Source organism: Colius striatus, chromosome 4, assembly GCF_028858725.1.
Source record: "Colius striatus isolate bColStr4 chromosome 4, bColStr4.1.hap1, whole genome shotgun sequence".
NCBI classification, from domain to species: Eukaryota; Metazoa; Chordata; class Aves; order Coliiformes; family Coliidae; genus Colius; species Colius striatus.
This window is the reverse complement of record NC_084762.1, coordinates 82,466,266-82,493,197: the sequence shown is the minus strand read 5'-3', so window position 1 is coordinate 82,493,197 and position 26,932 is coordinate 82,466,266. Positions and strand designations below refer to the sequence as shown.

Genomic DNA, 26,932 nt, shown 5'->3' with positions numbered 1-26,932 from the left:
CGGACTAATCATAGAATCATAAAATGATAGGAGTTGTAAGGGACCTTTAACCATGGCTTTCCTTTTCTAAAAATGAAGGAAATAGCTGTGAAATGCCTAATTTGTTGAATGTTAAGCATACCAACACTCCTCCTTTTCTTTTTCAGAGTAACACGCTCTGTATGCTTTTTAGAAATTACTAAAAATTCTTCCTCAGTGTGAGCTCCATTATGGTAGATGGTATTTTATGCTAAACACCTATAATAAGGTACAGATTACAAAAACTTAGTGTACTATATAGATGTTATGGAAGATGATCAGTCTACATACTAGGTAAGATGTTTGCTTCTACTCAACAAAACTAGATTATTTCCTATGAGCAAGAGAGCTCTTTATACAAAATATTGTCACTTCGTGATACATAATGAAATTAATGACTAGATGAATCTGAGATGCCATCCATACTTACATAGTATTCTGATGTTTCAGGACAGATTTTATTTTAACCATATTTTTTTTCTGAAAACTGGGCATGTAAATAGTGTTCTTCCTCTTCCTCAACAGCAACACACTTTTTAAAGATTTTATTCGAGATGTGTAACCATGTCATTGTAAAAGCAACTGGAGAAAAGATATGAGTCAAGGGATCAGAAGCTTGTTCTGTCTGCTGTTTCGTTGTAGGAATACTTTATGCCTTACAAGTAAGGAGAAAATAAATAGCAGAAAATTACTATAGCTGGACAGAAGTTGAAAAAGAAAGAAAAATAGCTGACTTGCTAATAGATTGTATAATTTTTTTACTGGAAAAAAGGATACTTCACAGCTTTTAGAAGACTGTGGGGAAAATGAGTTGTAAGTCATTCCAAAATAAACAAAGCTGTGGTTCTTACTGTGATACTGAAGGGAGGGATAAGTAAAGTCTTTAGAAATACTGTAACGTGTTGGTTTTTTAAGTGTAATTAGTTAATGACTCCTAATTTTTTTTCCATATGATTTGTATAAGTCAGTTAAGAATAGTGAAAAAAAACCCAACCTCAAACCAAACAGATTTTTCAATTATTTTGTATAAAATAACACAAAATATGAAGAAAATCTGGTAACTGCACTGTTCCTTGCAGTGGCAGACTGAAGAAGGATTTTAAAGCATTTCTTTAGAAAAAAACAACTGCCTACCCAGTTCTGAACATTTTACTAGTCTCAGGTAATTGAGGGTAAGGACACTGACAATTTGAGTTGACCCTGATCTAGTGACATTCAACACTTAACACTGGAGGCAAATGGAATCCCACTGTTTTTCATACACTTTTTTTGCCTTTCTTAAATACATGAAAGTGATGTGTAGGTTTGTCTGGTACTTGTAGTCTTTTGCGTGTATTGGTAGCTATAGCTCCTGTGGAGGTGGTGAGCTGTTGCTGACAAAGGGAGCAAGGAGGAAGGAAGGAAGGAGGCAGTAGCTTGTTGAATGTCCCTTGACAGTATGTCAAAGGCCAGATTTATTCTATTGAAACAGGTCTCCTTAAGCTCACTTTGCATTTTTGAGAGGGGGAAACTAGCTAATATGGTGGCAGGGAAGATCTCAACTGACATCTCACCTAAGAATGAGAAGGGATCTGTGATCTGACTGTAATAAAGGCACGTCGCTGAATGGAATTAAGCAACAAGTGGCAAAAATAAATATTTGAAGCAGAGCAAAACTAACCTGTTCAGTGTTGAAAGAATTTACTGAAGGAGATGACAATTTTTCATTTCAAGTTTATAAGACAGTACTATGCTACAGCCTTATGGAAACATGCAAGTGAAGAGAGTAAACTGTAACAGCACTTAATCTTCCTGTGAGATGAAAGGGACTGTGTCTGTAAGGTGTTGGTGTTTTTTTTTTTTTGTTTTGTTTTTTTTTTACTTACCAACTGAAGCATTTAAAAAAAGTTACTCTTTCTATTCTTATGGTACCTCAGCCTTTTTACTATCCTGTTTGATGAGCTGTCTCCATTCAAACACAAACATGTTTTCTTTGCTGTTTCTTATGTGCTTAAAAGCTTGGCATCTCAGGATTTTTAGAGTAATTCATAAAATGCCCACTATTTTCTTGAAATTTAGCCTTTTTCCTGTATGTTACCTTTAAATGACTCAGAAGTAAATGGGTCCTTTAGTTCTTAAGTGTATAGGAACTTATCCTCCTCCCTGCAACTACCATTTGGTGCTGTAGTGGTTAAAACTTGTATTAGAATGATGGGCCCAAAGAAGTTGATGTATATTTGCTTATTTGTTTTAATATATTTGTTGATCCAAAATGTGCTCACATTAGATTTGTAAGATGCACAATACTCCATGTTTCCCTGCTTGGAAGCGTTAGCAACTTGAGCATGGCTATGGAAATAGCACCTGATGAATTAATAAACTTCTGTCAGGATACTTAAGAAAGCTTGATAAAAGTGGATAATGAAAAGGTTTTACTGCTTGTTTTAGACAGTTCTTCATATGTAAAAAGCACAGTATTTGTGCTTTTCTTTGTCAGTTTAGTTGAGATACTGTAAAAAGGTGATGTGGCTGAGTATGGCTCCCCATATTAGAATGTATGAAAGCAGTTGTATAAGAGAACTATCTGTATTAACTTTTTGAATTGATATAAAGAAATTTTTAGTATACTGGTCAAAGCCAATTGAAAGCAAATGTCAGATTTATAATCCAGAAAATAACAAGAGATGATTTAATCGACCATTTGTTGTTCCTATACATAGGAATGGCTGGGTTTTCAGTTGTGATTGACATCTCTTAAGGACAGGTCTACAACAGAACTTGAGAGGATCCCCATGTGCTGACTGTGAGCAATATATTTAGTGAGTTTTACATATCAATAAAAGCAGAGATATTCCAAGGTGGAATTGTTAATGTAAAATAAAGCTTGCTTAGATTGACAAGAAAATGAGTGTTAGGGAATGTCAAACTAAGGAAGAAGGCCAACTGGGAAGAAGAAGAAAAAAAATAATGTCTGGTTTGTATCATCTGTCCTATTTAGAGAGGAAATTGAGAGGTTTTGAGAAATGGGGAAAAGGTGATTCAGATTATTGGTATGAAGCCTGAGCTGGTAAAGTTGAATTCATTCAATGGGAGATGCTCAAAGATGTCACTCCTCTTAGAAAGGGCATGGAGGTATTAGCTGGTGCTAGGGGAAAACTCATGCTGTTGTGATCTAATCTGAAGGATCAAACTCAATTTGGGAACTTGATCCTGCATTTGCTGCAAAATGAAACATATGCTTCAGTCCTTTTAATTGTTCTGCTATTTTACCAGTCTCCCAAGAATAGAAATATCTATTCTCTCTCTTTCTCAGAAAAAAATGCCTTCACAGTTGGAGTTTGAATAATATTCTCTGTGATTCATCTTGTCTGTGGAGTTCTGTAGAAGAGAAGACATTTTCTTTCATGGTTCCTGTCTTGACTTATTCATGTAGTTGTTAATTGGTCATAGAGTGAAATATAGTATGTACCATTATTTCCTCTGCATAATTTGATCCTACTTGACCTGCCAAAAAGACCACAAAGCTATATGTATGGGGAGAGTGGTTTGCATGCAATGTGGGATGGGGAGAACACAGAATGACTTAAAGCAAGATATGTCAGCGTTTCCAAGGCCTGGAACTCTATGGTATAACTTTTCAGAGACTATTTCCTAATAATTTAATTTTATGTAAAGTACTCAAATCAGTAATTCTAACTTCAACCAACCAGGAGACCTAGACTACTAATGTAGTTTTCTATTGCATGTTTTCCTATTTGAAACTGTTGTGGAGCTTGCCTTTAGAGTACTTTCAGTATTGATATACACTACCCTCAAAATACCTGTTTTAGTTGACAAAGCAAATCCTTACCCTTTACATAGCTTTTTGCAGAGAACATTGTTTTCGAGAAAATATTTATTCTTTCAGAATTCTGACACTTCTTTTTAATCATTCACTGCATAAATCCTGTATCCATATGTATGGCACTCTGAATGGGGATTTTTTTTTTCTCCTTCACATTCTAAACTTCAGTGAATTAAAGTTTCCAGTTAATGTCATAGGGCTTTTGATTTGAATTTTATAATATTTTTTCAGTTTCTCACATGTGAAAGTCAAAGTAAGTATTATTTGATAAATTCTGTAAGTTCTGGATGACTTAAAGTCATTTGAATGCTATTTAAGTTTCTTTCTTGTTATTCTTCTAATTAGTTATAGCTTTTGTTAGGGCATGCATTACTAGGAGCAGACCACTTTACTGCACTGCCATTTCTGAAGCAAATAATTGTTGTTACAGGGAGACCTTTGTAGGTAGCATTTAATTTAAATATACTCATAGAGCAATCTTTTGGCAGCTCTATTTTGTAATTCAAGCATCTGCCATTCAGAGCTCACTCCCTAAGCAAAACTTAGGTAAGAGGCATTAATATTGTGGCATGGAAGCAGCAGTATACCGATTAAGTTGGATGGTTTTAATAATAGGAAATAAACTTGTAACACATAATTTACCACATCTTTGTTATTTTAGTAGGGCAAGTTTTTTTTAATGATGTATTTAAAAAAAAAAAGATAAAATTGATTGGATGTTTAGTTAGAATACTGTTCATTTTAGGAGTGATTTGTTGTCTGCAGGTGAACTTTCATAATACATGTGATCTAATCTAACAGCCAGGGGATGGGAGGGATCCTGAGTGTTCCTCTGCGCTTGGCTGTGTGTTCCTACCTCCTCCCTTGCGTAGGATCTAGCAATTACATCGCCACAGAGTGAGTCCGTTGGAGAGTGAATCCAACAAAGTTGATGCAGCTCACGTAGCTGGAGGAAAAGGAGAAATGAGTAGGGATCACCCATTTCAGCAGCAATTTGGGGTAAAGGATTGAGTGTAACATTTTCATTTTTGTTCCCCTCTTACTTATTTTGTTGTCTATTAACACAGCAGAGAGTTTGTTTTATATGATCAAGATGTGTAAACATTGGTATGACTTGTTTTAGCTAAATGTCTAGGTAGTATGTCAGATACAGAAATATGCCTGAGCAAAATATTCTCTGTATTACAGCTGTAGACTTATTTGTCAAATCATGTGGAAAAGCTGAGCAACTCCTGTGTCTCTTCCTAAAGAAAGAATGAAATTTGAAGTTAGAAGATAGTTCAGCTGAGTATTTGTCTTTAAATGATGCTTTGCTTGAGATTCCTCTAAACTGCTGTACATGGACAAAGTAGATAAATAATGATTTATTGACCCTAGTGTACAAATTTCATAGGGCTAGCCATGTCAAAGTAATATTTTGGTCATTTATACTGGCTTGGCTTTTCATTTTTTGTTTATTCCCTCCCCCTCCCCCCCGCCCTATTTGAGTTGTGAAAAGCTTTGGTATCACCTTGCTTTTTCTTAAAACCAAACAAGTGCAAACATTCCCTCTGCATCCTGCTTTTTGTTGTGTCAGAGGTGGTCCATTTTATTATCCATTCTTCTGGAACCTTTCATTATTTTTCTGCAGGATGTCAAGGAGCAGGACACAGGCCTAATATTTTGTTGTCCTTAATATCAGAACTCTGTTTCTGTGTGACAGATGGTATCGTTCATGATTATATCATGACACTACCTGTATAGCCATGTTTTACGTGGCCAGTTCTTTAATCTCTCCTTTCTCTAGTTGGCCACATTACGTTAATCTATTGCCTGTTTTTGTCTCATGTCTCATATTAAATGCATGTAAAACTTTTTTTATTACTATAATAAAAGCTATTCTGCAAAATCAAGTGGGAGAAAAGGGCCCTGTACTGTGAAAGTTCTCTTCAACACAATTTTTGTTAACGTGTGGTCTGTTCAGTGGAAAAGTTTCAGTTTTCCTGTGATGGTATTAAACCTTTTAATCGCTTTCAGTTCAACTATGAAATTTTTATCCAAGAAAAATAAGTTTGAGTCTGGATATCACTTCTTCATCTTCTACGTTTGACTAACCAAACGCCCACTGGGGTATTTGTTCCTCTGATTTTTGTCCCAGGTTTGATGTTAGAATTGTGTAGTGACCAAGCTCTGTTTCCACTGTCAGTAACGTTCATACCATTTATAACATGGTGTAAAATCCAGTCTCTCTTTCATCAGTACTAATGGAAGTGAATGATAGTATGAGGTGATGGAAACATTTTATTTCCTAAACACTTCTCAGTTTGCCATTGATTTCTGTTACTCTGGAGGACTGATCTTTCACAGCTGTTGCAAAATGCAAGTGGGTTTTTTCCCCACTGTGCAGATATCTGCCTTTTTCTAAACTCTCTGTGGCACAAAAGGGTCTTTTTAAAATGTCACAAATACAAAGCAATTTATGTTGGCATTAAATGTAAACACTTTGCTGTCATTGTTTATGGAAGAAATTAAAAGTTTAGGAGTGAATGCAAGTTACCCATGGCTTATTCCTTAGGAATCACTTACATCCAGTTTTATCAGTTACTACTTGAAAAGAGTTGTAGATTCACTTTTATGTCATTGCAGTAACTATGCCTTTTGCTTTTCTGTCCTTACAAATAAGTTTTGTCAAATGTGGTGCCGTAGGGATGAATTAATTGTATTAAGCTTGCTTCTCATCTAAGACTAGTGAAAGTTGTATATATATGTGTATATCTAGTTTTAACTTTCTATCTATTCTAGTTTTATCTAGCTATATGTATATTTGTGTATATAAATATGCCTGGATGAATGGTTGCATATGCATAAAACTGTCTAACTCTCCCATGATATAAAATAATAGGATAAGTTTTAAATGGGATAACTGTACCTTTAGAAATTATTTTCCACTGAGGCGTAGCACTGGATGTTAATGCATACATATGGAAGCACAATGTTGATTCAGATGGAAGAGGAAATATCAATTTAGATTGAGGAATGTGTTTCCTATAATACTCACTGTTCTCAGTTATTCTTATAGAGCTTTGCATAGAGCTTGTAGCTGTGGTGCGGGAATACTAACTTCAGTAGCAGATGTGAGCCTGAAGCTTATTACATGTTTCACCAGATGTTTCATTTATCTTTAGGGCAACCTTCTGGTTTGTTTTTTGTATCAAACACTGTAAGAAATAAAATTCAGAATGTATTTTAAACATTTTATGGGTATGTGAAGATAAAGGAACTCTTTTTATAACCTGAAGAAGCATTGTAATTTCTCATATTAAATATATTTTTCTTTTAAACTATATTTCAACAAGATACTTTATAATGTCATGCATTGATCCAATTTGATTTATACTCAACTTGCTTGTAAAGATGATGTAACCCTGAACTGAACAGGTTCTGTTTGTTTGTGTAAGTTCATTGTCTACTTTTATTAATAGTTCATGTGATTTAGTACATATTTGCTGTTAAAATTTGTTTACCTTAAAATAATCTTTTGACTGAAGAAGCTTCAGAATTTTCAGTAGTAGTTGTGAACCTCAAGGAGAGATCCTTTAGAGAGGGTGATTGGGTTGGTAGTTAAGAATGGAAATTCATCTTCGAGACATTTCTGTATCTCACTCTCTTTGCCCAGCAGCCATTCACTCTATGCAGGGTAGGAGGTCGTAAATTCAGTTTTTGTGTTCTGGCACCTGCTCACGTTCTTAAAACCATGCACTTTCCTTGGACAGGTTTGAGTTACAAGATTGTCTTGAAGTTAATGTGTGTTTGCTGTCTGTTAATGAAAATTTCAGTACATGTGACTTTTGGTCCAGGAGTGTGACAAAACCACATTTTGGAAAGTTTTACCAGTGAAAATTATAGGGGACAGCAAGAGAAATGTCTGAAAGTCTTTTTAGTGATTTTTATTGTTGTTCCTCCTCAAGCACGTTTAATGGTGTTGCTCATCAGGCATCGTGTCTGCCTTCTGTCTTTTCTTTCATCACCTGTAGCAGTTCCATGAAAAAGAAATACCCTGTTTTCAAACTTAGAAAAAAAAACTAGTGTGAATTGTTAATCAGCTTCAACTAGAAGGAACCAAGTAAACACTTAAATCTGACTCAGTTCTGGGGATCGGAATATTACACTTGACTTCTGGAGAAAAATTGTCAGACTTTGCAAAATCAAGCAAAGATCAAGTGCAAATTCTTGCACTTGAAATGCAGCATTGGAAAGCAAGTTCTTTATTACTCTTGTCCTTGGAAGCAGAAGTAAAAGAGACATTCATTGTTTCTGAACTCTTTTGTAACATGGAGCAGGTCTTAACAAAGACTATTCTGTGTATGTGCTTTGCTGTTTGTGGATTTCTCCTCTGTGGCTGTACAAACATTTCTCCCCTTTGGGACCTAATTACGTAGCCTCCTTGTAACAGCTACAATTGCTTACATAGAAAAGTAATATCAGGAGAGTATTTCGTGTATTTATAGCTATCTTTTAAAACAACAGCTGGCTACCAGTGACAGTGGGATGTGATCAGCAATTGCTCTCTAAAGCAGAATTTGGAAGTCTATTTTAAAGGCTAATTGGCTTATCTTTAAGTCTGGGATAGTATTTTTGTTCCTCCATGTGCTTCCTAAGTTATGCCCTGGAAAGGAGCCCTTGAGGATAGACTTTCACTGCCCCATGGCCTTGTGTGGATAGAGGAGTAGAGAACAGCCTGGGTACAACTTCTCCTTTAAAAGTCAACAAGTGGAAGGGGTGAAGTTGTATTGGAATGCTTATATAGCTAATGTAGGCAGTCTCCTAAAAATCTCACTGAAAGGCTGTCTCTTGCAGAAACATAATAGAGATTTTGACAGTGCAATTGTCAGGTTGTCAAGTGTTTCTAACTTCAGTGTTTCTAGCAGGTCTCTAGCTAGGCTATTTTTCATGTGGAATCCTCTCTTCTACTCACCAAAGGAGTGGGACACGATTTCCAAGACTCCTCAAATCTAAGTGCAAAAACTCAAGAAAAATTATTTGTAAAATAAAAAAAGAAGTTTATTAGACTCTTAATCTAAAGAAAAACTGGAATCATTTACTATGCAGGAAAAAAAATTATGCTACCAACCAACGTAATCTAGTTGGCTACAGATTCGGTGCACACTCATCACAAGCTCTCTGGATGCATTAATGTTCTGGAATAAGCAGCACTCTGGCTCACAGTTTTCCTACAGAAAAAAGGATTTTTATTTTTCTAGTCCACTTGAATATATTCTTATGATAAAATATGGAGGAGATGTTGGAAACACTAAGTGCAGTTTTTAAGTAGTTGTTTGGAGACTCTGGGAGCAGTGTAAACATCTTTCTTCTGAGGCAGAGAAAACTTTGTTAAAAGTGTCCCATGTTTTCTGCTGGCACCTGATACCACATTTGTGATATGTAAAAATAAAACAAATTGGGAAGTTGAACATACTTATTTTCAGTAAACAGAATCTGAGCTTACTCTTATACATCAAAGTTGCCACTGCTCATCTGATTAAACTTTTATTATTCTGAACATTTTTCTGATATGAATGTGGCACATGTAAATTTTTGTTTTTCAGTAAAATACTTTGACATTCTTTGTAATTTTTTACGGAGAAAGAATCTTCATTTAAATTTTATTCTGCTTATATTAGTATTCAAGAGAATTTACTGACTTTGCTGTTGAGGGCTGCAGTAGTATTTCTCATTTTTCTTGATTTATATGTAGTTTTAAACAAAGGAGATCATGGTCAGTGTATTGAGATGCTTTTTAATTTGTGTATCTTTCTGCCATATTTCCCCATCTGCTGAACAAAAGTAATTCTCTAGGCCTCACTTTTCAAGTCCTCTTGACATTGCAGTTCAGTGTTATCCAGTCCTTGGCTTTGTTTCCTTCCTGTCCTTTGACAGTTCTCTATTTTCATGTTTACTTACCATATTGAACTTCAGTTGCAAATCTGAGCACAATTTGTGAAACAAAATATCTTTGGACTGGCTTACCCATGTTAATTTTTTGAAACTATTTCTGTTACATTTTTGACATTCAATGAGAACAGTTAAAATAAATATAGGCTGTGGCTGTTAACCAAAGATTTTGTACCTATTGTGACTAGTATCTTGTTTGCATTTGAAAAAGTATTTAAGCTGGATCCTTTGAGAATTATATAGTGGTCTGCATAATTGCTTTTAGTGTTTTCAATAACTGACAAAAAGATGAATGCAGAAAGAAAATAACTGCTTTTGAAACACAAAAAGTCTTCTTTCATAAAATTTCACACTAAAGTTGGTAATTTCTAAAAGCTTGTACTTTTACTCAAACCAAACTTGGATTACTTAGATTTCCATGATTTTTCTTAAGCATGAAGCAGAAATTTTGTTATCGTGGCCTTTTTTTTTTTTTTTTTTGTACTGATTGGTTGGTTGTTTCTTTGTTTTATGTGATTTGAATTAAGATTTACTGGTCGTTTTAGTTAACCATGTTCTTATTAAGCCTCCTTTTTCATAGAATCATTGCATAGCTGAGGCTGGAAGGTATATCTAGAGGTCTCTGGTCCAACCCCTCTGCTCAAAGGAGGGTCAACTATAACAGTTTGTCTGCTTGAGGTTTATTATCTCCAAAAACAGAGACTCTACAGTTTCTCTCAGCAGCCTGTTGCAGTTTGCCCGTCGTCACAGTTTTTTGTTGGTGTTTTGTTTTGTTTTTAATAAAAGATATTTTATCTTTATGTTGAATATCCTGAGTATTGAGGCACATGAATAACATCCTCCTCAGCCTTCTAAGCCCCAGCTCTCTAAGCTTCTCCTTGTATTACAGATATCCTCAGTCATCTTTGTGTCCTGTCCCTGAACTCTTTTCAGTAAGTCCATATCAGTCTTGTACTGGGGAGCCAAGCAATGGATGCAGCACCCTAGATGTATCTCATCAGGGCTGAGCAGAGAGAAAGGATCACCTCCCTGGAACTGCTGGCAACACTCTGCCTAATGCAGCCCAGGAGGCTGTTGGGTGCCTTTGCTGCAAGGACACATCACTGATTCATGGTCAACTGGGTGTCCACGAGAGCCACAAAGCCTTTTCTTCAGAATTCCTTTCTGACCAGTCAGCCCCAGCATGTACTGGTGCCTGGGTTTGTTGTTCCCCAGGGACAGGACTTCACATTTCCCTTTGCTGAACTTTGAGATTCCTATCTGTCTGTTTCTCCAGCTTGAAGTCTCTGAATGTCAACACAACCTTCTGGTGTATCAACCACTCTCAGTTTTGTGTCATTGCGAACTTGCTGAGAGTGTACCTTCCCATCATCTAGGTCATTAATGAAAATGACAGAAGAGTAGTGGATCCAGTATTGACCCTGGGCACACCACTGGTATTAGGACTGGCCTCTGGATAGACTTTGTGCTGCTTTGTGCCAACCTTGCATGCCTCATCATCACTGTGCTTTTTATCTGAAGTCTGTTTGGGTGACATTAAGCTAGTTGAAATTTTGAGGGGGTTTTTTTTCAGTTATAATTTAGGTTTGTAAATATAATTTAGTTAGTATGGCATTTTGGCAGTGAGTAAAATATAGGTGCCATCAAGAGACTCAGTGATTCATCTTTTCTTCAAACAAGACAGTTTTGCTTTGGACTGTGTTCAGAATAAATGCTGAATGCTGTCTCAAAGGTTTATAATCTTCAGAGAAGAATCAGGAATGGGAAGAATCAATTTGTCCAGCTCCCATCGGGGAGTCCTTTAGCTGAGTGAGCAGTGGAACTGCAGCCTTCTGCCTCAAATCTGATGTACTGCACAGTACACTGTGCTTTTTCTCTTGCTTGTTAGAGAATTGATTGCCATCCCTCTGCTTCCCAATGTGTTTCCCGTATACAAAACCTACTTTAAGTTTATAACTTCCTCCTTGGCACAGAGCACTTTTTCTGCCTGTTTAAACAGGGTTTGAGTTTAGTTCTTGACTACCTTAAAGAACAAGCCACACTTAGATATAAAAGTTGCAAGTGCTATGTTGCTGAAATATTAGCTTTGGCTTGCAAAATCCCACCATGTGATGTTACAAGCCCTAGAAAAGGGAGAAATTCACCCTAATTCTGTGTACTACACATTTGAGTAGCTTGATATAAAAGCTGTGAGTTTTATTTTCTAATTTTATTATTATTAAACTGTTGAGGGTTTTGGTTCGGTTTAAATTATTTGATAAATTTAGCATTTAAACATAGTGCACGATCTGAAGTAGTTAGATGCCAAAGGCTGCACGACTCTCTTTCACCTCAAATATCTAACCACTCCTATTTTTATGGTTCCTCTTACTGTGCTCTGGAAAAGATTTTTTGAAGCTGGCCTGAATTCATTGTTTCTTTGAGGACACATTGAAGAAGTTAAGCTAATAACAAGGCGTTGCTAGTGTCAGCGTGGGCTTTAAAAATTCTACAGGGCAATGTCGATGATCATGCCATTCAGTAGATACTGTGCAGTGTTAGAGCTCCTAACTGCAGTACTAACACGCAGTGAAATGTAGATTTCTGTGTTGAGTTACCTTGATCAGAATTTCCTAACAGTCAGGTTGTTATCTGAGCGGCACTGTGAAATCAAAGGGTGATTTTTTTCTGGGGATGGGGGAAGGAGGGAGGTGGGAAGAGCAGTGGCAGGGGAAGAGGTGAACCTTAGAAAACTGCAACCAAATGCATGCTGTGAGGTTTCTGTGTCTTGTTGCTGAGATTTGCCTTTATTTATTGTTGAACACCCTTTTTCCATTTATATAAAAGTATGGCATAATGCATTAATATTTACTGTGGTATTTACCTTGATTCTTGGTTAAGTGCGTATTTAAATATAGGAGGGGTTGTGTATACCCCCCACCCCCGTATATGTACATTTGCATACACACAAAAGTCGAAACGAGGAAGCAGTAAGTGATGATGAGAAATCTCAGTTCCTTGGGAAGAAAATGAGGCCTGTAATAGCTAGCTAGTCAGACTGTCCAAGACAAGATTGGAAGTCTGATATAGAAATAGTTTGGGGATTTGGAGAATGTTAATGCTTCAGCACAGTTGGACTGGATCTATCTTGGCCACTTGAAATGTCATTTAGTTGTACCAGGTTTTACTTTTTTTTCCCCCACATCTGCATGGAAAGCCTCTGAAGACTAAACAATGCTTGTCTTAAGTACTTCAGTAGATTCTTATGTGTTAAAACAAGGACTGGAGTTTCCCCCTCCAAGTGTGGCGTGCTAATTTGTTTTTTTTCCAGATTAAGGAGTGAGCATTCTGAGAGGGAAGTACTGGGATCTGGGAAAAAAATAGTTTGATGGTTCATGTGTCAAAATGGTGTGGTTGCTGCCAGTGAGCCTTTCAAAACTCTATCTGCTCTCTCTTCAAGGCACTTGTGCTGTAAGTTTCATGGTGCTGTAAGCATCATGGTGGAGTTACTTAGAAATTTGTACAATTATGCCTGAAACGATATGCTTGTAAAATGTTAAGTACCTTAATACTATTTCACTAATGAAATTTTGCACATGCTACTTAATCCATAGCTGTTGCAGCTGTGGATTAAGCAGTCATAGGAAGAAACAATACAACAATGTAGTACTGATGTTCTTGAACATGTCTTTGTTAGAATTGGCATAAAAACAAGGTTCTACCTAATGAAGCATAACATACTTTCTCAATTGTTTAGCTTCAAAATCTTAACACATTGTTTTTCTTCTAATGTAGCGCTGAGCTGTATGGGATGACATGTGTTGAAAAGATGGATGCCAACTAACAGTTCTGGATGACAATTTTCTTCTCAGAATGTCATGTTACATCACTATAAGCTCTTGCTGCCTGCTAGCATCCATGGCCACTAAATAACTTTTTGTATTTCCAATACCCTGCTAATGCTATTGCCAGTTATCTTGACATTTACATGATGTAGTATTATTTGCCTTCAGGAATCAAGGGACAGTTGTTTACACATGCAAGAAGGAACTGCTTCCATTGGAATTTGATTTAACCTTCTGTTTCTTGGTGCTGCCAGAAGCTTCCAAAATGATTGTGCCACGGCCATTGGGAGGAAGGACTTTAAAATCTATGCCTCTTTTTTTTTTTTTTTTTATGAGATGGAAAATGTCTTGTCATCTAATTTCAATAATTTAGGACTCTTTTGGGAAAATTCTTTCACAAGGTTTGAACCTCTAGTCCCACTTTTTTCCAAGTATTTTTCTTCAAGCTCCCTTGAAAATGTTAAGCAGGGTCTTCTACTTATGAGCCCACCAGTGATTTTTTTCTTTGTATTGTTTCACAAGCTCAGAAGAGAGAATTGAAAACAACTATTGGTACAATGTACTACAATGAAATACTAGTATACCTCTTATGAATATTTTAATATATCAAAAGACAGTTATTTCAGTTACTGAATTCTGGCTTTCATTAGACATCAGCTAAGTATGGCTCCATAGCCTCCGTATGTGCAACACAAGCCTTCCAGTTCACCTGTAGAAATGTTTGGGTGACGGTGTTGTTTAGTTATCCTGTCAGAACCTGTATGTTAATGATAGTAAAAGTTGATTTTTTTTTCCCCTCCCCCTCTCTTTTAAAAAGAGCTTCTTAGTGACTATAAGTGATGTTGACTATGTCTGTGTCCTGTGTAGCACTTGGATCTGTAGCTCAAGAGCCAAACCAGCAGGTAACCCATCAGTCTCAGATCTTTCTGTCTGCAAGCTGAAGAGGGGTTAAGATTCTTATTGTGCAGGGATTGGAAGGAAAAGAATTTGATTCAATTTATCTGAAAGTCAATGCTTGGCAAAGGGAATGGCTGTCCCCAGATCATGTAGTGGAGAGATGCTTTCTCTTCTGTCTACCAGGTAGGATTCTTACTGACTTGTACTTGTGTGAGCTAAAGTTGTGTTGCTCGTGGCTCAAGGGCTTCACTGAGAGCGATGAGTGCACATAGGTGGTAGTACAGCAGAGATTCAAATGAAATCATCTTCTTTTGGGGCCTTCAGATGGCTTAATCGTTGCTTTCTAAGCTGTTTGGATAGGATGTCTCAGTCTTTCTTGGTGTCAGGTGATTATTTTAGGAGTGTTGCAAGTTGTATACGGAAATATCCTTGTAATAGTGTGCTTCTCTAGGTATTATGCAAAGCTTCTAGTTACTGCTTTAAATGAGGGGTGAGAGTTAAGTGCTGTTCTCACTGAAAAGCAGTTAATGCAGCATTTTACTTCTGTTTGATTAGTGAGTAACAGTAACACCACGTGGGCTAGATAAAACTGATAGCCTTTGTAAGGCTAGTGTGAATTTTCGGGGTTATGATGGTTCCTCCTCCTTTCTTCCTTTAAGGAGCAGTAGATGGTAACTGCTTCATGCCTTTCTAGTGCACAAGGGCATCTTGCTCTGTAAAAATAAGCCCCATATGGAAGAAGCTGTAAACTCTTGGTTTTTTTCTCCAAATGCAGTTGAACACATGTGGAATCTAAATACTTGTGTAATTTTGAGGCAAAATAAGTGTTTATGGGTTAGCTACCATGTTTTTCTTCCCTTTTGCCAAAACTTAGAACTTTTCTTGACTGATTGTCCTTGCCAAATGTTTAACAGTGTTATCCCCACAGGATGGACTGATGGAGGTCACAGAAAACAAATAGCCTGCGTAACTTACAACTGAAGAAAAAGTCTGTAACAGTGATTTTTCTTTTAATAAATCCTGATTTACTATAAGGACAATTCAGGAAAATTACTGTATAGAGGCTGTGTTCAGACCACATTTTGTGAGCTTGAAACTTAAGAACAATGTGAGAGATTCTTCAAAACAGATGTGTGGATATTTAATAACAAGGCATCAGAGAGCTACTTGCTTCGTTGTATTTGGTAAGAGAAGATGGGTATTTAGGCTTTTAAGTAAGCTGTCAAAGATATCCCGCCTCTTCCTTCTGCCTTTGAATTTTTGCAATGCAAACACTGAGTGGTACAAGATATCCAAACTTTGAAGCATCACAACAAAGAAAAAACTTTCTGCTTTTCAAGGAGAGGTGGGGGTTTTAAAAGCCCAAAACATCTTATGTGAAGTCATTATTGTTCCTCTTCACTTACTGAAAAGCTATCAACAAATGAGCCAGACTTTCTTGTGATGTGTATGGCCTATAGCGGTTTTCAAACTGCAATATTTGCTAAGTTGTTTCTGTTTCAGTGTCTATCCTCGTTCTTCTTTCAAATTGATGCGTGTGGAAATCTATGTAAATCAAAAAGATAAAAATGACTATGTAATTGTTTAATCTTTAGACATTTCTGGGGTTTTTTCCAGATAACATCTCTGAGCATTTATGTAACATAAAATTTCATAAAAATACATTAATCTTATTGACATTTATGTAGGAAAAGGATTAGATTTTCACCACACGGTCTTGTATGGCTGTGTACTTAATTGCTTTGTAACTTGTAGCAGTAAGGTAGAAATGTTGATAATATTTTGTAAAGAGAGAATTTTTGCCTGTTAATGTAGCCTCACTAAAAAAGCAAAAATCAATGACTAGTAAAGAAAATTAAGGAAATCTTACTAAACTTTTTAATGATTTAATGATTTTTTTTAAGGGAAGTACCTACTCAGATACAAATTTAACATACAATTTTTGGAACGTGCTGATTCCTTTGAATCTAACTTTGCATTTTATAGACTAGAGTGATACTCATTCGACAAAAATTGTGTAGGTAAAGGCTTCAAGGTGCTAAAGTCCATAGGAATGCATTCCTAATAGAAAACACTTGATGCTTTTGTTGGACATTTGATATTTATTAGGAAATAAGATAGTATCTTCTTGCTCTTTTTCAAGGAAAGCAAGAATTAAGTTGCCTGGATGACATTTTTAGTAGCATAATTTACTACTGTCATGACGATGTAGGCTGACTGAAACTTTTTTCCTAGATAAAGATTTTGATCTTGTATCAATTTCATCTTCAGTCAGCATAAAAATGGTACTGTAGTAAACCAAATGGATGCTTAGATATGGATAATGTTTACCCGACACATAGGGGAAGATTAGAGATTATTAAGCAGTGAGTGTAAGATAGAAAGCTCCATCTTCATAGTGTGTAAGTGCCAATAAAAGTACTATAAATGTATGGTAGAAAACCTTCAAAATATTTTGCATTTTCTTCTGGCAGTTGCTCCTTAAAGAGCATCATCAACAAAGCAATGGAATTATATTACTTGATTTCAACTTTAATTTCAAAATGCTAGTTGATATTCTATTTCTGAATTTAAAAAATGCTTTTAGATGACTCAAGTGTTTTAATATTTCTAAAAGATAGTAGTATAGTGCTTTTATCCTTTGAATAATGTTACACACCTTAGAAGACCATTTTGCAAGTTACTTTTACAGTCCTTGCCATTTTCTTTAGACTATTCTTGAGACTCAGGTGTGTTTGTTTAAAAGTCGTAAAAGTTTCTGTTATCTTGAGATGCGTAGAGAATTGTGTAGTCTATGAGATTTAGTTAGTTTGTCCAAAGGCTTATCTGAGTGTTTGCTCATGTGTTAATAAAATGATATAATAGCTTGACTGATTTGATTGCCGCCTAATTCAGTAGTTATGTGCTTAGTTCTAAGCCCCAAGCTTGCTGTTAGAGAACACTGGGCGAGTGCCAGCACATGTGGAGGAAGTGGTGTGCTTCCATTTGCTGCTTTCACATTGTCCTGTCACGCACATCCCTTTACTCCTTTTCTTTGAAAACTCACCCTCATCTTCCTTTATCCCCACCAGTGACACAGTCTTTCCTGCGCTGCTTTGATAGGAAGTATGCCCTTGTGTTGGCCCATGTCTTGGAAACACCTCTACAAAGCAACACGGTTACTACCTGTGTTGGTGTGGTGTCCTAAACTCCAGGATGGTTACCTCTGCCCCCACTGCCAAGCCTCTGGTCCTTAGCTCTGGTGGAGACTATACATGGGCAACTGCTGTCTAAACTGGTCATAGCTAACAGTATGGAGATGCATACTTAGATGCATGCCCCAAAGATAAGCATCTCAGAAGTGCTCCAAACATGTTAGTTTATTTTTGCTGGTTTTTTTTGCTGTTAATTTTTGCTATTCAGTGACTGCTTGTGATACCTCCTCTTTGTGTACTGTTGTAAAACACATTGAAGTGTGATCAAGGTTAAAAATGAATCATCTCACTCTGCATACACGATGAATAGTTACTTTAGAGTTTTTGCTCTTCAGTTTCTTCCCGTTTTTCTTGTAAAATGAAGGACTTTTGACTTTAGAAAGTGTATTAAGACACTGGCAAAGCCTCAGTTGCTGTAATGAGCATTTAGTTGCAGAAGGAAATTGGACTTACTCTTACTGGAACAGTAGCATCGATGACATAGATGGAGGTCATTGCTACAGATTTGTTTTCAGTTTATCCCATAGTCTATGAAGAAAATGCAGGTTTCTAAAGTGGTCTTTTCAGATGATGGACGGTTTTTCCATGACAGTTGCTAACTTTAAAAAGTAACAATTCCTTATAAAAATGTAATCCACTTTGGACAAATGTGTTCTGCCCTTTTTTTCATCCTTGAATTTTGCAATTAAAATGGAGTTGAATTAAAATCTTTTGACTCACTTTTGGTTTTGTGGTCGTATGATTGACTATGACTCTTGGACTTTTGCCTATTTTCAGGTGATCTTTTTGGGTTTTTCCCCATCCAACTTCTCACAGGCTCTGGTCAGCTTAGCTTCCAAGTTTAGAGGAAATCAGGTGCTTTCAGCCCAGTGTAAAAAAATGCATAAAATAGAGTACTGTTTTGTACTGACTTGATATTTCAGAGGAGGAAATGAATATTATTGAGGAAGGCAATATTTACTTTTAATTTTTTTCTCCCTGAATAGGAGAATTGTTGAGTTACTGAGTTTGTGCGTTTGTTGTGAGAGAAGTGCGGGGGGGCTGGATATAGATAAAAACTTGCAAATATGTGCATTCATATATGTGTTGCACACTTAAGCTTAAGAAATTATTTCAGCAGTATCTAAAGGCTTTTTCAGATAAACATTGCCTTTGCCAGAATTAACTGTGAATTCTTGTTTCTCTTTGCCCATCTTTTTTCTTTGTATTTTTTAACAAGACTGAATTGGTTGTGGTACTAATTATACTTATATCTTCAAAATTGGATTTGTTATCAATAGATGCAGTCATTGTGATTCATAGTGTTTTAGACAATTAATTGAGATTGTGTGTGTGGAGGAGGGAAACGAATTAATCTGTTGTCTCCATAATTCTCTGTACTTAATTAAATTAAATCAGTTTTCCTTCTTTTAGTCAAATGTGTACACTAGTTCCTTGAACTAGCATCTGCTAACTTCTTTTAGTCATTGAAGATACTGTCTGAAGTGTACATGTGGTTTGGCAAAAGCTTAATATGTATAGAAAACCCAGAATTTTCTGTGCTGCTAAAATGTACCATCTAGTGCATAGCACTTGTTCAATACGCATGCTACCACATGGTAGCACTTTAAAAGAGACAAATTATTGCCTTAAAAATACTATTCACATTAGTAGTGGTGCTGTAAAAGGAATGTTTTAGCTGTTTTTCAACATAGTGTAATCAGAATAAACAAAATTTATCAAGTTTACGTTGCCAGTTAAATTCAAAGCAATGTTAGCTCAGAGGCTGAATGGTGTTTCTTCTGATGGACTTTTGTGTCCTCTGGAAAGTGTGGCCAGTCTTGAGTAAATTTGAGTCAGTGACAAACTGAAGTCTTTGTTCATTTGTCTTCTGTGAGGGAAAAATATTCATCTTTAGATATTCCAGAGAGTCTTTTTGAGGCTGCTGTGGGTGAGGGAGCAGTAAAGGCCTAATGTGTTCTTGAAGGAATGACTTGCCCTGATGAAGACGTGTTTCTGCTGTTGCTGCTGCTATTTGAGTTCATATTTAAGGATAACTGTGAATGTGAGTGAAGACAAAATTTAGTTGTGAAATCCAGACTGAAGGTTCTGCAGGTGTTAGTGGTTCATAGCACAGCATTGGTTGTCACCTCCTTTGGTAGCACTGCATGTGTTCAGCATACACCACAGCGAGCATACAACAGTCTACAGCCCATGATTCTGGGTGCAGTGTTCTTCAACTTTGATGGGGCTTGGCTTTTTAGGAAATGTATTGGTTGCTGCTTTTAAAACTGGATTACTTAAGGCATTTCAACTGAAATTCTGTTTTGGAAATTAAGGCCTTGAGCATCTGAGGTACCATCAAATATATTGCTCTAGGCCACTTTTGATCAGGATCTCATACATCATACTGTTTACCAGCAGTCTGATTGTGGCCAGGCTGAAATGCATCCCAATGTGATGGTAACAATGACTATGTAAGGACTAGATTTCGGCAACACTTACAATTGAAATCCAGCTCTCAGAAGGCCCCACATCAATGACTTGCTTATAAAGAAGTAAACCCAATACTGTTTTAGTGAGAAACTTGTGTCATGTATCAGATTGCCACAAGAACACTTGTTTTGGAAAAAATTTAGAAATAAGTTATTTCAAGAGTGATCTGAATTTGCCAGTTGTTTACAAATTCTGATGTCTTAAATTCGTTTGCATTTTAAAATTGTCATATGGACCTTTTTTCCTTTTTTTTCAATGCTTGTTGGCTTGACCTATTCTTAAACCAGGTTTTCAAACAGTGAAGTTATTGACTGAGAGTATTTTAAGGTATTTAGAGAATGTGGATGAGTTTTCCCAGTGCAGAATGGGTCATCACCTTGGTGTTCAGTTTTTAGCCTTGTCTCTGATACACTGCATAGTTTTGGGTATGTCATTTTCTTATCGGTAATGTAGGATATATACTTCCTATATGCTAAACCCTAGATAATCTCTCTAATGTTGGCAGTACTTTTTAGAAAAGGAAAAAGTGTTTATGTTATTTTAGTATTTTCTATAATCTTTTCTGAGTTTGTTTAGAGCTAGTTGAATTCAGGGGAAAAGAATATACCAACCAAACTACTGCAATAGGGTTTGCTGTTTTTAGTCAGGGGATTTTGATAGTGCAAATTCACACAAGTCAATCATATTCAAGCAAAACACCCGTACTGTATAGCTTTGCACTTCTACTATAACAAATTATAGTAATGCTTTTCAGTTGCATTAATTCCTCCCCTCCATTTGTTTGTAAACTAACAAAAAATTGCCCTTTTAGAGAAAAGAGGATTTTTTTAAATAATACCAAAAGAGAAAATCTTCTGATAAAAAACCAAAATCTACCCTGGAGATACTCTCCAGAGATACACGATAGCTCAGGAGACAGAAGTTGTGCATTTTCAATGTGACAAGCAAACTGAGAAGTGCAAGCATGACTGTTGGCTTCCTTCATCGTAAGGACACTGTCAAACAACAAATTTGCTTCAAAATGTTTAAATGTTGGGGAGAGAAGGGGATAAGCATCTTGGTCTGGCTGTTCCCCATGCCTCACCTTGTTCAACCTCACTTCTGGGCACTCTCAGACTTAATGTCACTTTTTAGTGGCATCTTTATGGTGTGGCTTGAGAAAGACTGACTTGAAACAGTGAACTCCTCGTTAGAAGGAAGTGCATGACTATCCTAAATCCTAGGAGATTGCGGACTGGGTTGAAGGAGATTGCCTAGTCTGTGCTAAACTTCTAGGTAAAAAAGATGATGCTCTGTAGATGGAGCAAAAGGTGTAAAGAAGCACTGGTGACCATATCAGCGAAAGCAACTTGGGACCCGTGACACATTTGTGCAAGTTGGCAACTTGTTGGCGCTATCTAGCTACTAATACCTGTTATAAAATAAATATGTTTGGTTAAAAGAGTTTCCATTTCTTCCTGGTGGGGACTGCATCATGTTTTAATTTCAGCAGTTGTTTTCCCAAGGCAGAGATGTTAGCTATTGATGCTTTATTGGTTGAGTTTTTTACACTATTGCCTTCGTTATCATCTAACTGCTAACAGTCATGAGAAGAGGAGAACTAACTGCTGACTTGAAATCTGGATGGCTTTCAGTGAGTCCTTTTTCTTCTAGATGATATCGCTTACACATGTTTAATTCCATATATTGCTGATTGTACTGTGTTCAAGAAAAGAAATTGGAACTTGGTTAACACTTCAGATGAACACTTTTAAGAGCATAATATCCCTTTATTCAAATTTGTCAAAGATCTGGATGTTTTCTTAGGGTATTTGCTCTCTTTGACATTACATCTCTTAAGTGAGAAATTATCTAAATGGGCCAACTACATGATTTACCTGACCACCTCTACTTTGATAGTGTCCTCTATTGTAAGAGAATTCTCACTGCAAGGAGTAGTCTCTCTCAGCTATCTAAAAAGCCACATTTAACTTAATTCTCAAAAAAAAAAAAAGTTTTATCTCTTTCAGCTGCTTTTGAAAATTCCTTACTAGTTTTTCCTTTTCATGACTTCATTTGGCTGGAAAGGATCTAGCCATAATTTTGTGTTTTAGCATGTTGCAGCATGTCATGTCAAAAGCAAGTCTTACTTGCTTTCCATACAGATAAATATTTGAAAAGCTGCTTTTACCCAAAATAGTTGATTCTAGCTACATTTAATAACTGGATTATATACTTTTTCAATTCCAGATTGTGGTCACAGCAATTTTGTTTGTTCCGGTGGAGGTCTGAGTTCTTTAAGTTTCTAAATTTCACAATTTCAAATTGTGAAATTTAACATTTCACAATGTTAAAACTTAACATCTTCCCCCTGAAAGAAAAACAAAACCAATGAAACCTTCAAGTCTAAGGACTGAGCTTCTTTGACAAGCTAGGTCTTAGCTTTGGTTTTGTGAGAAATGTTGAGATGCTACCTGCTGAAGCATCAGGGCTGCTGTGTAAGGAGTGCACTTTGAAGCTGCACACTGTTTCTGGAAGTTTTGATCTGGCAAGGCAGAAGGTTTTCATATTGACTTCAAAACAACTATTTGATCAGTTCTGCTGTCTGGCTGTCCTGAAGAGTGTAGTGAGATTTGCCTTAGAGACAGATGGTACAGGGGTTTTTTTTGCTTGCAGTGTGTTATGGGATTCTGTACTGTAGCCTGGATGGTTTTTCTATATTGTCTTTGGGGTGCTCTATTATCATGGTGTCCTAGATGAAACACAAATTACAAGTCATTTCTATTGAGATATTATGAAATAGAATGCAAGCACCAACACATGCTGATGGAAAAAGTCTGCAAGGGTTCACATAAGTGTACATAGATTACTTTAAAAATACAGTCAGTAAGATATGACAATTTAATGAAAGGGGCCAGCAGACTGCAGAATGTAGTTTGTACTGTAAGGGTGATAAGTTGGAATAATATTTGTCCAGTCTTGAAAAATGTCTTCTCATATCTTAAAAGAGTATAGCTGGATTTTTTTTTTCTCTTGAAAGAATACGAAGTTGGATCTGAAAACATAGACCATTCTATCTTCTAATCTACATTGATTTCTTTTATAATAAATATAATATTTTCATCTCTGCAAGGAGAAGCCTTGAAATAAATTACGAAAAATGAATGCATAGCACAGGATTGGTTTTTACCTTTGTAAATTTTGCAGCTGGAGGCAAGAACTTAAGGGTTCTGTAGTGTTGTTGCATCTGATTTCCTATCAGTTGACTGTGAGTATTAGCTATCTGATAATCATACTGAAAACTGTTTCCTTCAATTTAACCAGCAGGCACAGTGTCTGTCTGTTTAAGAGGCCTCATAAGTGATAAGGTGTGTTTATCTGTTTGATGGGATTCTGTTAAACATTCCTGAATAGAGAATTCTGTTCCAACAAAGCAATCTGACTGAAGTATTTAGTAGAAACAGAGTTTATGTGTTTGCACAATGAAACATTACAGCTGTTGGTGTAAAAAGACAAAAACATTCTCTACTGTCTAAGGTAACTTACTTTATACAAATATGTGTGTCTGTTATGCATTATATATACATACATGCAGATTTATATATGTATTAGATACATTTATGTACATCTAAAAAGAAGTAACGGTCCTGAAAAATTGAAGATAAAGGCAATCAAAACTATCTGACAGCTATAGGTGGTCACCCAAACTCTTAATACTGAAAATGTAGGTGTATGTTCTGAAAAAGATGTAAATAGTTTAATGAATGTATGAAATAGAAGATAAATAGTTCTACTTTTGATTCCAAAAGTTATCTAATAGTGGATAGTATTACAAGTTAAATCACAGTATTATTTCTTTGTTACTAAATGGTAAAATGTTATTGTCAATAAAGCCCACAAAGCCCAGGATCAGAATTTTGTTTTTATGAATGAGCAAGGTAATACACACTGTAAGTGATGTGTAGCAGTGTGTTAATCACTTTAGCAATTAGCTGCAGCTGAAAAAAGTCTGCTTACTCTGGCTAGTCTTACTATCATTCTCTGAGGAAGCTCTGGATTTTAATAGACAGCCCAGCAGTGAATAAACAAAGTTCTATCCAGTTGCAAAAATGAAAATAAAATAAAATGTACTCATTTAATACCAAACTCTCTCTTGAAATAGTACAGATGTGTGTAAGCTAACTTTTTAAACATCTTTTTATTTGATCTAGTTCAATACCAGATGGAAATGATGCGAAGCCTTCGCCACGTAAACATTGATCATCTTCACGTTGGCTGGTACCAGTCCACATACTATGGCTCTTTTGTCACTCGTGCCCTCCTGGACTCCCAGTTCAGTTACCAGCACGCAATTGAGGAGTCTGTAGTTCTCATTTACGGTTAGTATGAGGTTTCCTTTATTATTCTTTTCCCCTCTTAATATTATTACTACTATTTTTGTATTCTGTCTTTTGCCTGTAAGAGTAGCCTGGCAGGCCTTTTCGAGTAAATACCAACCCTGTGTCTACGGCAGCCTCAGCAGCAGCTAAGTCTAGACAGGGTTTCCTTCTTTCTGTTTATTTTTCTTGCTATCAGAGCCCTGATGTGTACGTTTTGGAATGCTGGAGTAGCTGCTTCATTTTTATTCCTTCATCTCCCCTCCCTCGTCGAAGGGGCTGGTGGAACCCGACCAGATGTCTAACAAACCCCGCTTGCTAGCGTGTCTGGCTCTGTACGTGACTGACCAATCATCACACGAATTGCCAAGTTTTTTTTTTAATACCTCTGACAGAAGCATACAAAACCTGGACTGTTTCTTAGCACAAAGATTTTTTTCTTTTCTGCCTATTTAATGGTGTTTCCTCAAGCTCTCCAGACCAGATGTTCTGTGCTGTATCAGAACCGTAGGCAATTTAACAGCTTTATAGCCTCCCCCTCCCCAAACACTCACAGTTTGCCATATCTGGCAGACTTGCATATAGTTTCCAGCTGAGAAGTAAATGTAACGTCCTGAGTATCTGTCAGAAAAAATACTAATGAATACGATCAATCTTATGAGCTGCCCCAAAATTGTTTCAGTATGTTAACAATTGGATTACAGTAAAGAACAAGTTGTTAAAGTATACTTATATTGGCTGGAAACATTGCATCATCAGACCTTGATGTATTTTCCACTTGTTTCATTCTATTTTGGTTTTCACTTTATCACCGATTGCTAAAAGTTTTACTGTGTTAAGTTTCAGACAACATGAATGTTAACACAGCTTTTATTCTCATGTTGGTATGCTTCAGCCCTTATCATGCTGCAAGTGTTAAGCTTCTTTGTCCTAGGAATGTAGCAGTTTGTTTAGAAAATTCCCCCCTCAGTTCAGTAGAGTATGTCAAGGCAAAACTAATATCGGAGTTACTTATATACAAGTTATATTGTTATACATGAAGCAGCAGAGCATCTTGATCTGAATTAGCTTATTGCTACTCTAAAGTGCCATATTTTTGAAAAATAAAATGTATTCTAATGAATATTTTCATTTACTGCATGACTGAAGGGAAAAATAGTGAAATGAGATGGCTCTTAAATGAGTTGTGTGGATAGTTTATCTGAAAGGAAAAAAAGTGAATTAGACCTTTAATGGGGAAATAATGTTGTGAGTAGAATAAGTCTAGATCTCCCATGTTCTCCAAGTCAAGCTCCTTAGTTCGCTGACCTGTATATAGTTGGATATATTTTAATTTCAGTTCCCTAGGTGTATTTTTGCTATAGTTTCTTTTCTATGTTGATTGTCTCATTTCTTTTTACTAAGACTGCTTAGTTATTTTCCTCCTCCTGTTTATGTTATTCAGATTTTTGTTTTTAAAAAAACAATCTGGGGTTAGTAATAATATACTTCCTCCATTTTTAATTATAGATCCCATTAAGACTGCTCAAGGGTCTTTGTCACTAAAGGCATATAGACTGACTCCCAAACTGATGGAAGTTTGCAAAGAAAAAGACTTCTCTCCAGAAGCGTAAGTAGCTTAATGTTTTCTCATAGGTTTTGCTAGATTATTTGTGATACAGAAGGGTACATGGAATGATGAAATACTGTATTTTTAAATCTCCATGTAATAGTATATGTTGGAAAAACAGGATATATATGGGTAGCAAAAGACATGCACTGACATAGTGTGCTGAGAAGGCATGAGATGCTGTCTTTAGGTGTCTGAATAAAGGCTGAAGTGATGGAACTTGAACTGATTCTGGGGATGGTCAGCAGGCTGACTGTAAGGACTGTGGTGGAAGTAGCTGTATCTGGCAACAGAGTAAAAAATATAAAGAAAGAAATGGAGAAGAGGAAATAGCTGGTCTGACTTTAAGCTCTTTTCTTTTTCCAGAAGGAAAATCGAACAGGTATTCTGGAATAGCTGTTCTTCTGTATTTATTCCAAATTAACTCCCCCATATGGACACATCTTCTGGAGTAAAGTTGGATAATTACTCTATTTCAAAAATTAACTGCTTGTAATAGATGGGGGTCACAGCTGTCATCTTTTTCCTCAAACAGCTTGGGTTCCATGGCAAAAGCACAAGCACTTGTTTTCTTCATTGAGGAAGAATGGAACAGTTTCATTGCTTGGTGTCTAAACATACATTTCCATGATGAACAAACAAATCTGTGCTTAGTCAAAAAAAAAAAAAAAAAGAGGGAGAGATGGAGGCAAAAGCAAAAGATTTTATTCCAAATTCCAATATGCATATAAAGAAATTAAAGATATATTTCCTTTGAAACTTATAGATTGTGCTTTTATTTCCAGATTGTATGAAAGGTGTTACTG

General features: G+C 36.3%; 1 protein-coding gene across 1 annotated transcript in view; it reads left to right on the top strand.

The window, feature by feature from the left end:
* Positions 1-26,932, top strand: part of EIF3H (eukaryotic translation initiation factor 3 subunit H) — an 87,844-nt gene that overhangs the window by 46,679 nt on the left and 14,233 nt on the right. The window contains exons 3-4 of the mRNA XM_061995322.1: positions 24,353-24,520; positions 26,027-26,126. Of these exons, the coding sequence (XP_061851306.1) occupies positions 24,353-24,520; positions 26,027-26,126 (268 nt within the window). The remainder of the gene's footprint in view (positions 1-24,352; positions 24,521-26,026; positions 26,127-26,932) is intronic.